The sequence below is a fragment of the Vidua chalybeata genome, chromosome 2 (genome assembly GCF_026979565.1).
Source record: "Vidua chalybeata isolate OUT-0048 chromosome 2, bVidCha1 merged haplotype, whole genome shotgun sequence".
NCBI classification, from domain to species: domain Eukaryota; kingdom Metazoa; phylum Chordata; class Aves; order Passeriformes; family Viduidae; genus Vidua; species Vidua chalybeata.
The window spans coordinates 100,186,730-100,199,842 of NC_071531.1; the positions used below are offsets into that span (position 1 = coordinate 100,186,730).

A 13,113-nucleotide genomic window follows, 5' to 3' on the forward strand; every position below is an offset into this window, starting at 1 on the left:
GAAGGTGATGAATAACTTGAATAAATCTGCAGCGGAGCTGAGGAGAGGGGGAGGGAGGCGGCGGCGGCAGGTCATGTGAGGCACAGTCATGTTGCGGGCAGAGAGGGGGCACCTGGAGGGTACACGACGCGGCCGGGGAGGGGGGAGGGCTACCGCCCGCCATGGCCGTAGCCGCAGCCTCGCCCCCTCCTCAGCCGGGACACCGCGGGCTCGGCGCCGCTCGGCCATTTCCGCCACGCGAGCCGAACCCTATTTCCGCCGGCCCCGGCCAGACGGGCTTTATGTCTGCCGGCGGGCCGCGCGTGCGCGGCGGCCGCCGCCATCTTACGTTGTCTCTCGCCCGCCCTCCCCTTTGGCGAGCTCTCCCCTCCTCCCCCCCGCGGCGCCTCCTCCAGCGCTCCGTGAGGAGACGGGGCAGGCACAGGGAGGGAGAGACCCGCGGCGGCGGGGAAGCCGGGAGTAGACCGTGAGGGAAGAAAGGACGGGGCGGACGCACACGCGGGAGGAGGAGGACGGATTCCAGGCGCGGTTCTGCGGAGGACGAGCGGGTGCCGCCTGTTATAAAGGGGGAGGAGGCGGCGGAGGGGGAAGGAAGAGCGTGCAGAGCGGAGCCTCCTCCAGCGACAGCCAGACACAGGGAGGAGAGAGAGGCTGCCTGGCTGGCTCCCCCTTCCTCCCTCCCTCTCGCTCTCCTTTTCATGGACTCTTTTGTCGGGTTGCTGCTGCTGCTTTTCTTCCGTCCTTATTCCGTCTCTCTAATACCCAAAATGATTCAGCTCCATGGCTGCCACTGACGGGGATGTCCCTGCCCGGCTCAGCCTGCCGCTGCCGCCCTGCTGTGCGCCAGTCCTGTACGTATCCGCGCCTTCCTCCTCCTCCTCCTACTAAGAGCGGTGATGGCGAGGGGCGCCGGCCGCCTCGCTGGGCTGCCCTGCGGGCCCGCCGGCTACCCTCGCCCCGCCGAGGCGGGGAGGGAGGGAGGGAGGGCGGTGCTGCCGGCTGCCGGCGAGCCGCGGCGCCCGGCGGAGCCTCCGCGGGGAGGAGGAAGGGGCTCGCCCCCGGGCCGGCCGGCTGGCTGCCCTCCCGGGTGAGGCGCAGTCGGGGGGCTGGGGAAGGGGGGGGCGGCGGCTGAGCAGGGAGGTGGTGGTAGGGTGGCGGGGGGGAGGGTGGTAGGGAGAAAGAAAGTGAATGGCGGAGGATTGAAAGTGTCACATTCAGAGGCGGCGGAGGACCGGTGCTCGCCCCCTCCCTGTCTCGGAGGGGAGGAGGAGGGGAGGGGAGAGGGGTGGTGGTGAGCGGTGGTGCCGAGCCGCCTCAGCCCGTGCGCTGCGGGAGTCGGGGGGGGTTGTGCGTGGTGGTGTCTGCCCTGCCCTGGGCACACAGCTAACTGTGTGTGTGTGTATGTGTGTCTGTCTGTCTCTTTCCATACCGGGGGATTGCACTCTTAAAATACACTCGATACAATGCACCAGCCTGACTCAGCCGCAGACATTAGTGCTAGGAAGATGGCGCACCCGGCGATGTTTCCTAGAAGGGGCAGCAGCAGTAGCAGCGGCAGCAGCTGCGTTACTGCTCCCACTGCACCAGGTACCGGCGTTGGGAGCGCTGCCCTCTCCGCCGAGGATTATCAGCCGCCTTTGCTGGTCCAGCCGCCGCCTCCATCTCCTGCAGCAGCTTCAACGGCGGGTCCACAGCCGACACCCCCTCATCCACAAAGCCTGAACCTCCTCTCGCAGTCTCAGCTCCAGCCACAGCCCCTTGCACAGACTGGAGCTCAAATGAAAAAGAAAAGTGGCTTTCAAATTACCAGCGTGACCCCTGCTCAAATATCAGCTAGTATGAGCTCTAATAACAGCATAGCCGAGGATACAGAAAGCTACGATGACCTGGATGAGTCTCACACTGAAGACCTGTCATCTTCAGAAATTTTGGATGTGTCTTTATCCAGAGCCACTGACATGGGAGAACCTGAGAGGAGTTCTTCTGAAGAGACTCTAAATAACTTCCAAGAAGCAGAGACTCCCGGGGCTGTTTCTCCAAACCAGCCTCATCTTCCTCAACAGCATGCTCCTCTGCCTCATCACCCACAGCAGAGTGTTGTGATCAATGGAAGTGTTCATCCCCATCATGTTCATCATCACCACCATCTTCACCACCACCATCATGGGCACCATCATCCATCGCATCCTGGGGTGGGTAGTGCCCCAATTTCTGGAGGACCACCACCCAGTCCATCGTTTAGAAAACTATCTACAACTGGAAGCTCTGACAATGTTATATCAACTGCACCAGTTTCTGCTGCATCATCCACTGGTTCCCCGGCATCTGCCATGTCTAATATCCGCACTACAAGTAGTCCTGGCAATTTAGGTATAAGTCCTGCTGCTGGAACTAGTACCTTAAGTAATATTGGTGGTGGTAGTTCTAATGTGGCAAGCAGTGTGCTTGGTACTATGAATTTAAGCAACGTCATGAGTACTGGTAATGTAAATGCTTTGTCTGGAACTAGCAGCAATGCTAATGTGAATATCTTGAGTGGTGTTGGCAATGGTACGAGTGCTTCCTCTAGTGTCATTAACAATGTTACTAATCCAGCTGCAGGAGTGGCAGTGGGATCGAGCCAGCAGCAGCCTGCATCTGGCACATCAAGATTTAGGGTTGTAAAATTAGATTCTAGTTCTGAACCTTTCAAAAAAGGTAGATGGACATGCACTGAATTCTATGATAAAGAAAACACTGTTGCAGTTTCGGAGGGAGTAGCAGTAAACAAAGCAGTAGAGACGATAAAACAAAACCCGCTTGAAGTGACTTCTGAAAGGGAGAGCACCAGTGGGAGTTCTGTTAGCAGCAATGTAAGCACACTGAGTCACTATACAGAAAGTGTGGGAAGTGGAGAAATGGGAGCACCTACTGTGGTACAGCAGCAAGCATTTCAAGGTGTGGGTCCGCAGCAGATGGATTTTAGCAGTGCTGCTCCTCCAGCAATTCCAGCATCTAGTATACCACAGAGTGTTTCTCAATCACAGCTTGCACAAGTCCAGCTGCATTCTCAAGAAGTAAACTATCCACAGCAGAAGCCAGGGGTCCAACCTCCTGCACAGGCCAGTCTAACCACTGTTACTGGGGTTCAGCCAGCCCCAGTTAATATACTAGGTGTATCCCCATCTCTGGGCCACCAGCAACCTGCCCTTCAGAGTATGGCTCAACAGCAGCTGCCATATTCGCAGCCGGCGCAGCCTGTGCAGACTTTGCCAGTGGTGCAGCAGCAGTTGCAGTACGGACAGCAACAGCAGCAGCAGCAACAGCAGCCAGTTCCTACGCAGATGGCCGCAGGTCATGTTAAGCCGGTGAACCAAAACTCTGTCACAGGGGCTATGCCAGACTACATTCAACATCAGCAGATCCTTCAGACTCCAGCCCCTGCCATGCAGCCAAGTTCTACAGGAGTAGGAGCTGGGCAACCGGTTCCTGTTGGCCAGGCACAGGGCATGCAGCCTTCAGTTCAAGCACATCCAGCTGCTGCCCCAGCTCAGCCTGTTGCACATGCTCCAGCAGCAATACCAGGTGTAGCTGCCAGTGGTCAAATGCTAAATGTTGGGCAGCAAGGAAGTGTAGCTGCTGTGGTGCAACCACCATCTGCTACAAACCAAATTCCACCTCCAGTTATGCCATCAACGGCTGCTCCTCCATCTTCCCAAGTAGTGCAGCCTGTGCAGACAGGAATAATGCAGCAAGGATTACAGGCTAGCGCTACAGGCCTTCCTCAACAAATGGTCATTGCTCAGCAAAACACCTTATTGCCTGTACAGCCACAGGCACAAGGAGTGGAATCTGTAGTCCAAGGGATGACTGGCCAGCAGCTGCCTGCGGTAAGCCCTATACCCTCTGCTAGTACTGTTCCTGCACCAAGTCAAGCTGGTTCAGCTGTGCCTCCTGGCATACCTTCTGCTTCTGTAGGTTTGGGACAGCCACAGAATATTGCACAGGCTTCGGCTGTGCAGAACGGCAATTTGGCTCAAAGTGTTAGCCAGCCTCCCTTGATATCAACAAGTATAGGTATGCCAGTGGCACAGAGTGTGCCACAGCAGATGCCATTAAGCTCTACCCAGTTCCCTGCACAATCACTAGCTCAGTCCATTGTAAGCCAAATTGAAGATGGCAGACGCCCTACAGAGCCTTCCTTGGCGGGTTTACCTCAAGCTGCCAACATTGAGAGCGGTGGTGGAGCATCGGCCGCTTCAGATGGCGGTAGCAGCAGCATGCCATCCTCGGCGTCCCTCTTCCCGCTGAAGGTGCTGCCGTTGACAACGCCTCTTGTAGATGGTGAGGATGAGAGGTAAGACTGCCCGTAACTTTATTAAAAGATGGACTCTCTGACAGTTTGATTTGCACTAACTTGCAGGTCTTGTTACAGCCATTCTGTGAAATGAAGGAGTGTGATGTTTCTGTCTAATTAAAATACTATTTCTCAGGTCTCAGCACATGCAGATATTGTATTGAAGAACTTGTTTTCCACTTGAGGGGGTGGGTTGTATTGATTATGCTTTGAAACTACTGTGTGGGTAAATTGTGCTTAACAGTTTGTTCAGTGTGTATATTCCCACTGTGTTGAGGAAGACAAGAATACTGTAGAGTATACTAGTGGTGATTGCAGTTTAGCTTATTTATTATATGGAAATAATTAATAGTTATTCTTAGGTATATTTTTTTCACAAGCGTAGACTTCATCCTGCCTTAGCTTCTCTTTTTAAAGTATTGACTTTACTAAGGTTGAACCAGTTGCGATTCTTTGGTGTATTCAAAACCTCTTTGACAGCCAAGAGATGCTTTAGGCAAATGAGTATGGTGGGATAAGGGATGTTCAGCAACATTGTTGTGGCTCTTTGAATTGAACCTGGGGTACTTTTGGTCTTGATGGTGTCGCTTCAAAGTGTTAATGCATGTTTAGATCTGCTCAGGCCTGCCGAAGGGCGGTGAACCTTTGCATCTGGTGCACCAATTCTGTGCAGTTAGAGTAAGAAAACTGCATTTTTTTTCCCCATTTTCACCAGTTCAAACTACATGTATTCTCTCACCTTCACCTTTTCAAGTAAATGACCACTGCCTAGTCTTAATAGTACGTGCATGTGAATATTCTCATTTCTTTGACAGCGTGTGCAGAGAAGTTGAGACCATTGTGTGTGCAGGCTGAATCGATTGAAACATCAATTTTAAAGTGTGATGGTTTGATATTAATTATGTGTGGAAAGTCCTCAATGTGTTGAGGACCTCTTTTAATACGGGTTTGTGAGTGCCCAGGAAAACTGGTGCTTCTTCCAAAGAACTTCCTGTCTAAAAAGCTAAATTAATGGAGAAATAACTTTTAAGATAAATGACCCTCCTTGGGAATGTGGAGCAGGACAGAAAACACTAGAAAAACTGAGACTAGGGTGAGGAGACAAAATAAGGTACTAAACACAAGGTGGGGAAAATGCTGCAGCAGTGGGAGGTGAAGCACTTTTTAAATACCTTCTTGGTGCCATAACTTAAATAAGAGTAATACCAGTGGCCAGACTTTATTAATTTTTTTTTTTTAATCAAATGGGTTGCTGGGAGAGGCTGGATTCTTTTCTTAATATTGAAAATCCTAACTCTATCAGCAGTCTCTGATTATGTTGATCATAAGGTGTTGACTGCCGTAGTGGCTTTCATCACATCTTTCTAAGATGCCAGAGAACTGTAATGAGTAGCAGCTTGTCTTCCAGGAGTGCTAGAAGACAAGTTCCAACACTGTTGCATTCTGGTTATGTTTTTTTAGTCAATAAGTACATGAAGGTGATAGAAGACAGATTGAGGTGTTAAAGTCAGCAGTGTCACCATGATGCTGTTAGCAGTTTTTCAGAAATATTTTTTGGTTTTCTTTCATTTGAATTTTGTAAACCAAGACACTAATCCTTCTCTTCACGAGTCCTGCTGGTGTTCGGTGGTGTTGTTTGTTTTTGCTGTTGTGTGGTTGTTGTTTTTTGGTTTTGTTTTCTTTTATCAACCAAAAAATCCCCCTAAGCTTTCAGGGGATCCTAGCCAAGTAGAAAAATCATAAGCTTAATTGATAGGGTTTTGGAAAATTACATCTAGAATATGTCTGTACCCTGATTTTAAGAGCATATGTTAACAGTTCAACATGATTGGTAGTTTTTCCAGAATGTTTAAATCTCTCAGGGTAACAATAGCCAGAAATACCTTCTTCCTCTGTTGTTTGCCTAGCCAAAGATCATATCCTTTCTTCTCCCATGCACGTTGTGTCTTTGTTCAATCTGTCATCTCCAGGTAGGCTACACTTTTGTTTAGCTGCAGTTGGAAAACCATTTATATTCATTACACAAAGCAGGATATGACTCTATTAAATGGAGACCAAAAATAATCTGGTTTTTTTTTGCATGGTAGTAGTGGCCAGTTCACTTTTGTGTACAATCAGACCATTTACAGCAGCACGTCTCCCTGTATATTTGTATGTGACATTAAAAACCTAGTGAGATTGCTTCTGTTTCCGCTTCCTGGGGATCTCAGGGCAGGGCACTTCTGTTGTCATGTTCACTGGAATTTTTGGGCTGGAGCTGAGAGTTTGTTACTCACTAGAGGCAGTGCAAGATACGTTGTTACTCTGCTTGTCTCTGCACTTTTGTGGCCATGGGATCTCTCTAGTTTGTTTTTTTGCTGGTTTGTTAGATTATCCCCTGTTTTACAGGAGGTAAAGGGTAGTGTATTGTAGAAGGACATAACCATTTCAGAAGCAGATGTATTGTATATATGAAGTACCCATTTCTCTTGGTCTTATCTGCACACACATATATCACTGAAGACTTCTGTCAATACATCCCAAGTGATTCTAAACCTGGCAAAGGAAAAGGTAGGAGAAAAGAAGTGAGTGGTGACATAATTGGGCCAGCGAAGAAGCTGTAAAATTCCATTTAGCGTGCCTTTGAAAAAACATCTGACCCATGTAATACCTTGTATAGATTAAGTCCCAGCTTTCCTTAAAGCTGTATGTAACTGCGTTTAGGGCTGTGCCAGTATCTTTATGTCTGTTCAGTTTTTAGAATGCCATTTGCAGCTCTTTCTATGCCTGTTATCAGGGCATGGCCTTTTAAATATAGACAGTGTGGAGTGTATCAGCTTTGAGAACGGTAACCTTTATTTCTCCAGTATAAATTACTTTTATTTCAAGTCATAGTGAAGATTAGATATTAAAAATGATTTGCTTGGCAGAATGCCATATGGAAAATTAATTTGCAAATGTTAATAAATAAAGAGAGGGTACAGATAATACTCCCTGTACTTTCTGTATTTAAAGAAAAAAAAAATCAAACTGCATAACAAAAAACCCCAAACCCCAACAAAATCACCAAACACCCGTAGTTCTTCTGACTAGCCTTTCTTAAGCCTGTTGGGTATGCCATAGATGTTTGTGTGTTGGTAGATTGATCATCTCTTAATTTTTTGGTCTACAAAAATGCAGGCCAGTTTTTTGGTTGTTAAATACTTTTTTTTCCCCTTCTCCTTAGCTTGAGCCATGGTGTGGACTCGGTGCATAGTTCTTAATTAGTTTCTTGGATTTGGAGTGGTTACCTTGATTTGTTCACTATAATTACTAAATCTTGCTAATTTTAGGCATGGTCTTTTGAGTTTAGTATTTCATTTTTAGAACTGTAGAGCAGGATTGCTTTTCTTTTCATGTACTTAATATTTAGGCATAGGAGAATGCATGTTTATATCACAGTGAATCGTTTTGTGTATTTATACTTAGTGTTGCAAAATCAGTTTTAAATCCTTGTAGACAATGTTTTGCTGTACATGCTTGCACTAAGATTTTGTATGGACTTACATTATTTTTAAGTTACCTGTAAAGTGAAGATTTTAAAAGTTAATTTATTTTTCAGCATCTATGAAGGCTGCTGTAAGTGAATTTAAAACTAACTTAATCTGAAATGTTGTTTGCCATTACTCAAAAGCAGATTTTGTGAATGAAGGATAAGAGAACTAGTAACTGCCTCCCTGACCTTGACAATGTTTCCTGTAGAATTGTTTGCATTCTTGAGGCTGTTGCAAGTTCTGTTCACCTGTTTGTGCATGTCATCCAACGAAGCTGAAGAGAAAGAAGGAAAAGATGATGGCAAACACAAAACAGGCATAAAGATTTAAAATATGTTTTATTATTTGACAATCTCATTATTTTTTAAGAGAAATTTTTATTAGACGATCCCCTTAGAAATGTTTTTGTGTAGGACATGTGTTTCAGCTTGTTACTAAGTTTGTAGAGGGGCTGGAACATTAAAGCTGAATATGAGAGTCAAGACTTGTGAGCAACTTTTGAGAAATCTCTAGCAGTAGTAACTAGTACTAGATTGTAAAGTGAAGTACAGTCAGGAAGCTGGATTAATGTTTGTCATGTATGCAGCTGTGTAGTGGAAAGCTTGACCAGGTACAAGTGAGATTTTTTACAGATGTAATTCAATATTTTTTGAAGATTTTAGTAAGCAGTAGTGAATGAAGTAAGTAAGGTAGACCTGGAAGCTTCAATTATATTTTTGGTGCAGTAACTGTTTTGCGTACTTACTTTGATTGTGTAAGTGGGTTTAGAATTTATATGGGCTTTTTGGTTTGCTGGAAGTTTTTGCTGCTCTATATTTGGTGAGAAAGGGACAACAAAGGATTTACAGACAAAGGATTTCTGGTGGATTAGCATAGATTTATAGTGATTTTAATTTTTTAGCTGCATCTTAGGGGCACAGGTGTTAATTTCTGTCTTGCAGATTTTAAACTTGCTTCATAGTCTTGCCACCATTTTGAAAACCATGTGATTTGAGTTCTAGGAGATGAACTGTTACAAAAATCTGTTGATATCTTCAATTGAGCTTTCTGTGGTGTCGTGGGAGCATGAAAATGTCCTGTCCCCACGACATGTGGAACTTGAAAAAAACATTAACCTCACTAGTGTCATGTCAAGTGAGTAGAAAGAGAGAACTTTGATGAAGAAGATGTGCTTGCTGGTGTGTCATGATGACAAGTCCAGTTTCTCACTTAGTCTGATGGAGTAAAAGACCTATTGCTGATGGAATTGACTTTGTTAGTTCTGCTCTAAGTGAAGAACAATGAGGAATTTAGGGTCTACACCTTGTATGTCTGCTGACCAGCTGTATGTGGAAATACCTTTTTTGATGGAGCTTTTCCTGGCATCTTTTATAGATGCATTTTCTACATGCCATGATACACTTTGAACGAAGGGTTGCTACAGTACTTGGTATTACATTCATTGTCTTTCAAGACAGGAAGAACCAACAGATACCAGGAGGTTGTAAAAGCAGTAATTTAGCACTTAGTAATTAAGGCAGATGCTGAGAAATTAATCTCTTCTAGTGATTTCCAGAAACCATTCCTTAACACTGCAGTTTTGCTTGCTCTTTGGAGCAGTGCACAAATATGAAACTATCTATGTATGTGTATGAGAACATGAACAAGCAAGATTTTAAAGTATTTAATGTTGAAAAACAATCTTTGTTACTATCTCAGGATTTGCATTCTTTACAGACTAATCTGAAAATTATAATTAAACCCACTGACAAATTGGTAGTGAAGTGTTTCAGCCTTTACAAGTTACTGTGATCTAGATAGTGGGGAGCAGATATCAGTAAGTGGTAAGCTAGCAAAGTTAGCTAAGTGGGAGGGGAAAATAATTGAAAAACAAACGCCACCATCCCCTCCAAAAAACCCTAACCTTAGCAACCCCCAATACGTTAATGTATCTTGCTTAGGCATAAATAAAAAGGAGTATGGTTAGCATTCCTATGCTACAAAAAGACCCCCTATAACCTGTTCATCTTACAGATGGTAATAAAGTAAATAAGCCTTTTCAGACCTGCCTCTTAACAGCTTAGGAAGTACATCAAATCGTAAACAGCAGTATTGCTAGTATGGTTTTTTAAACAAGAAACTGCACACGCCCGAATATTAGTGCAATTATAGCAAGTGATTCTCGGTATGACCTTTCTGGGAATAATTTGTGATCTGGGTTTGCAGTGTGATGTAGGTGAAACATAAAAATGACTAGAGAAGAATAGTGTGTCTTTGTTCTCATTGATTTAATGCACTGGTTCTTCTTCTATTCTTTTGATTAATTTATGAGACTAAAATGTACTGTGTGTAATACATATTATACTTTAACAAAAGACTGAACACTTCTTAAAGTGGGCCTATACCTTTCATTTACTGCATTTACGCCACCAAAAGCAGTGCTACTAAGATGGACTAAGGGTAAGATTATTCAGTAAATTACTTCATGGTAATGAGCACTGTAAATAAGAAACTAGATTATTCTCAGCATGGTTGTACAGGAAACCATAGCCTAAAGCTAAGATGGAAAGAGTTCCTGAGTGACTGGAGATACAGCACTTTATTTTTGCCTGTTCTAAAGCATTCAGACTTAGGAATTGCGTGATGGAAGTGCAGCATAATTATGCTATCAAATTGGAGCACCTGATCATCCTTCTGGCTTTAATGTCTGGGAAGACTTTAACTCTTTTTCTGCCTTTGGAATTTGCTAACAAAGACAGTAATTGTGCTACAGGCAGTGGTGTAGAAATCCTTATCAGCTCATTTTGTGCAAGCCTCCAAACACCTATTGTGCATTGTCAGTGTTGGAAGCAGGGTTTGGTTTGTGGTTGCAGCTATATGCAAAAATCTCCATCTTCCACTGAAGCTGAATTGACTTTCCCGAGAGAGATATTTAGAGATTATAAATATTTGGCAGGCAGGGATTGTAAAGGTGCCATACATGCAAGTGGTAGAGCCCGTGGTAGTTTAGGTGTTCTATCATTGTTGGTTATCTTATGGACTAAGTAACTTGCTAGTACCTACTAAATGAGGGCTTCTGATTTTGGTGCTGTGTGGAGATGAAGAATGATATTCATCATGTTCAAACACATCATTATGCTTTAATAACGGGAACTTGATCCATTTTATGAAATTTTTTTATACTTGCAAAGCTAAGATCTTTAACATGTTTTGGTAAAACAGAAAAGTCACAGTAAAGTTTTTCACTGTTTTCTTTCAGCAGTTACTTTGATTATGCTTCCTTTAAATTATTTTGGTATTATTGTGTACCAAAAATTACTCTTGAGGTTTTTTTCTTCTCTTCTCCACTGGGTTTTGTTAGATGTTTTTCCCTCATGTTTAATGGTTTATTACGCTGTTTTGAGGTGTTGGTGAGGCTTCCTATATTGATGACCTTTGACAATCAGGATGTAAATTTAAGAATCGTAGGCATTCAGGCTTGAAGTTCTTGTTCCAATTTCTGTTTCTTCTTGCAGTGCAGGGTTAGTGATGGCCCAGAGCAGTAAAAGTAACTTTGTTCTTTCAACAGAGAATAGCTACCAAAGGAAACTACTCTTTTAAAGTAGCCTTCCTTGCTGGGACTCATAGGTATTGTACAGTCTGAAATGGGTATAGAATTTTGAAAGTACACTAGAAGAACAGAGTAAGAAATAAAGTAGTTGGCGATTTTGTTTATCATTCTGGCTTGGAAATTTAACACAGCTTACTGTAGTCCTCAAAGACCAACAAATGCACCTACCACTGACGCTTTTCCTTTTCCTCAAGGCAATTCTCGAAAAATGGATTTGTAGTTGTTTTAATTAAATTTAAGGGGTATCTTGTTTATTTGTTTCCATACTTCTGAATCCATTTTTTTTTGCATGTAGCGGAGAAGTACCATTTTATAGACTGCTAAAACAGGCAGCAGAGGATCTTCTCTAAATTTAGATTTAGAGATGAACATGCTACTAGGTGAATGGCAGTCTGTTAAAAAAGACAGGCAGTCCTTCTAGTAAGGTATAGATTCGATAGCACCTGGAAGCTGGTTATAGAGTGTTTTATAATCTTCTGCTTAAGTTTGTTGAATGACTCAGCCAGGCATATTGTTTGAGCTTCTGTGTGATTTAAGTATTTTTCTAGCCTTTTTGTTTGTATGACTTGTCTTTTCTTTATTCCTTTTTTTTGTGTCTTGTTTCGTTTTTGCTTTTGTTCGGTTTCTTGTTTGTGTGTGTTTGGTTGTTTTAATTAGCATGGATATCGGCAGGAAGTTTTCAGGACTGATTTCTTGGTGTGTTACTGAGTTTTGAACTTCTCTAGCAGCACTGTTTAAGCAACAGTGTCAAAGTACTGTGCTAAGTACTAAGGATGGTACTGAAAGCTGCTGAAAATATGGATACACATTCAACAATAGTTTTAGCATCTTAATGCATTTAATAATAGGGTTCTTTTTTAGTTCAGTGCTGCAGTGTAGCTCTTAATGGTGAGTTACACAGGTAACGTAATTTCAGCATGCAGTGCTATTACTGTATGGTTGTTTCTTTATCCTCAGTGTTGCACTTGTTTCATTCCCCCTGTAAAATCTCAAGGTGTGGATCAAATGTAAGTTACACCATCTTTTTTGCAGATATTGTTAGTCTTTTATTTGTAATCCATTGTCTTGTGTGCCCTAGTTATGGATAACTGAATGTTAATTGTCTCTGGTTCTTACATATCTAGTCAGTAGTTCTTTTAGTTATGCAAAGTGTTAAATTCTGAATTTGGTATCCCTTAAGTGTTGCTTATGCTGGTTTATAAATGGTGTTTTCATTTAAATCCTTGTAAACAAATAAAAGTTACAGAAATAGCTCTTAATGTTTCTCTAGTAACTTTGAAGTATGTGCAATGTAGAGGCATGAGATCCCTGTCAAGATGAGAGAAAACTTAAATGCCTCTTAAGCTTCCTCTGACTTTCATTTCACCCAATTTCATCACAGTCATGGATAGATGACAAAGAGAGATGATGACTGGCAGTTGACTTTTATATAAGAAACTGTAGAAATCCAAAAAGTTAGAATGTAACCATACTAAATTTGTTTCTGTATATTTAGTGCTCTTGTAGCTATTAAGGAAGATGGTGATTAAAAATTAACCCAGTAATTCATGAATGATTGCTTTGATGTCTGTTTTGACTGCAATTTTGAAGTACTGCTCTTTTTAAAGTAAAGCAAGCAAAAATTTCTCAGACAGAATCTGAATAATGAGTGACTTGTTTGGCATATATTGCCATTG

General features: G+C 43.4%; 1 protein-coding gene across 3 annotated transcripts in view; it reads left to right on the forward strand.

The window, feature by feature from the left end:
* The first annotated feature begins 378 nt into the window (after positions 1–378).
* TSC22D1 (TSC22 domain family member 1) overlaps positions 379–13,113 on the forward strand; it is a 90,953-nt gene continuing 78,218 nt past the window's right edge. For 2 of the 3 annotated variants that reach the window (XR_008429168.1, XM_053934160.1), the window contains exon 1: positions 1,464–4,336. Coding sequence is in view for 2 of the 3 variants with exons in the window: in XM_053934160.1 (XP_053790135.1) it covers positions 1,464–4,336 (2,873 nt within the window). In the remaining variant the exon portion in view is untranslated. Of the gene's footprint in view, positions 852–1,463; positions 4,337–13,113 lie in introns of those variants that run through there. The other variant, XM_053934161.1, reaches the window with a different exon arrangement.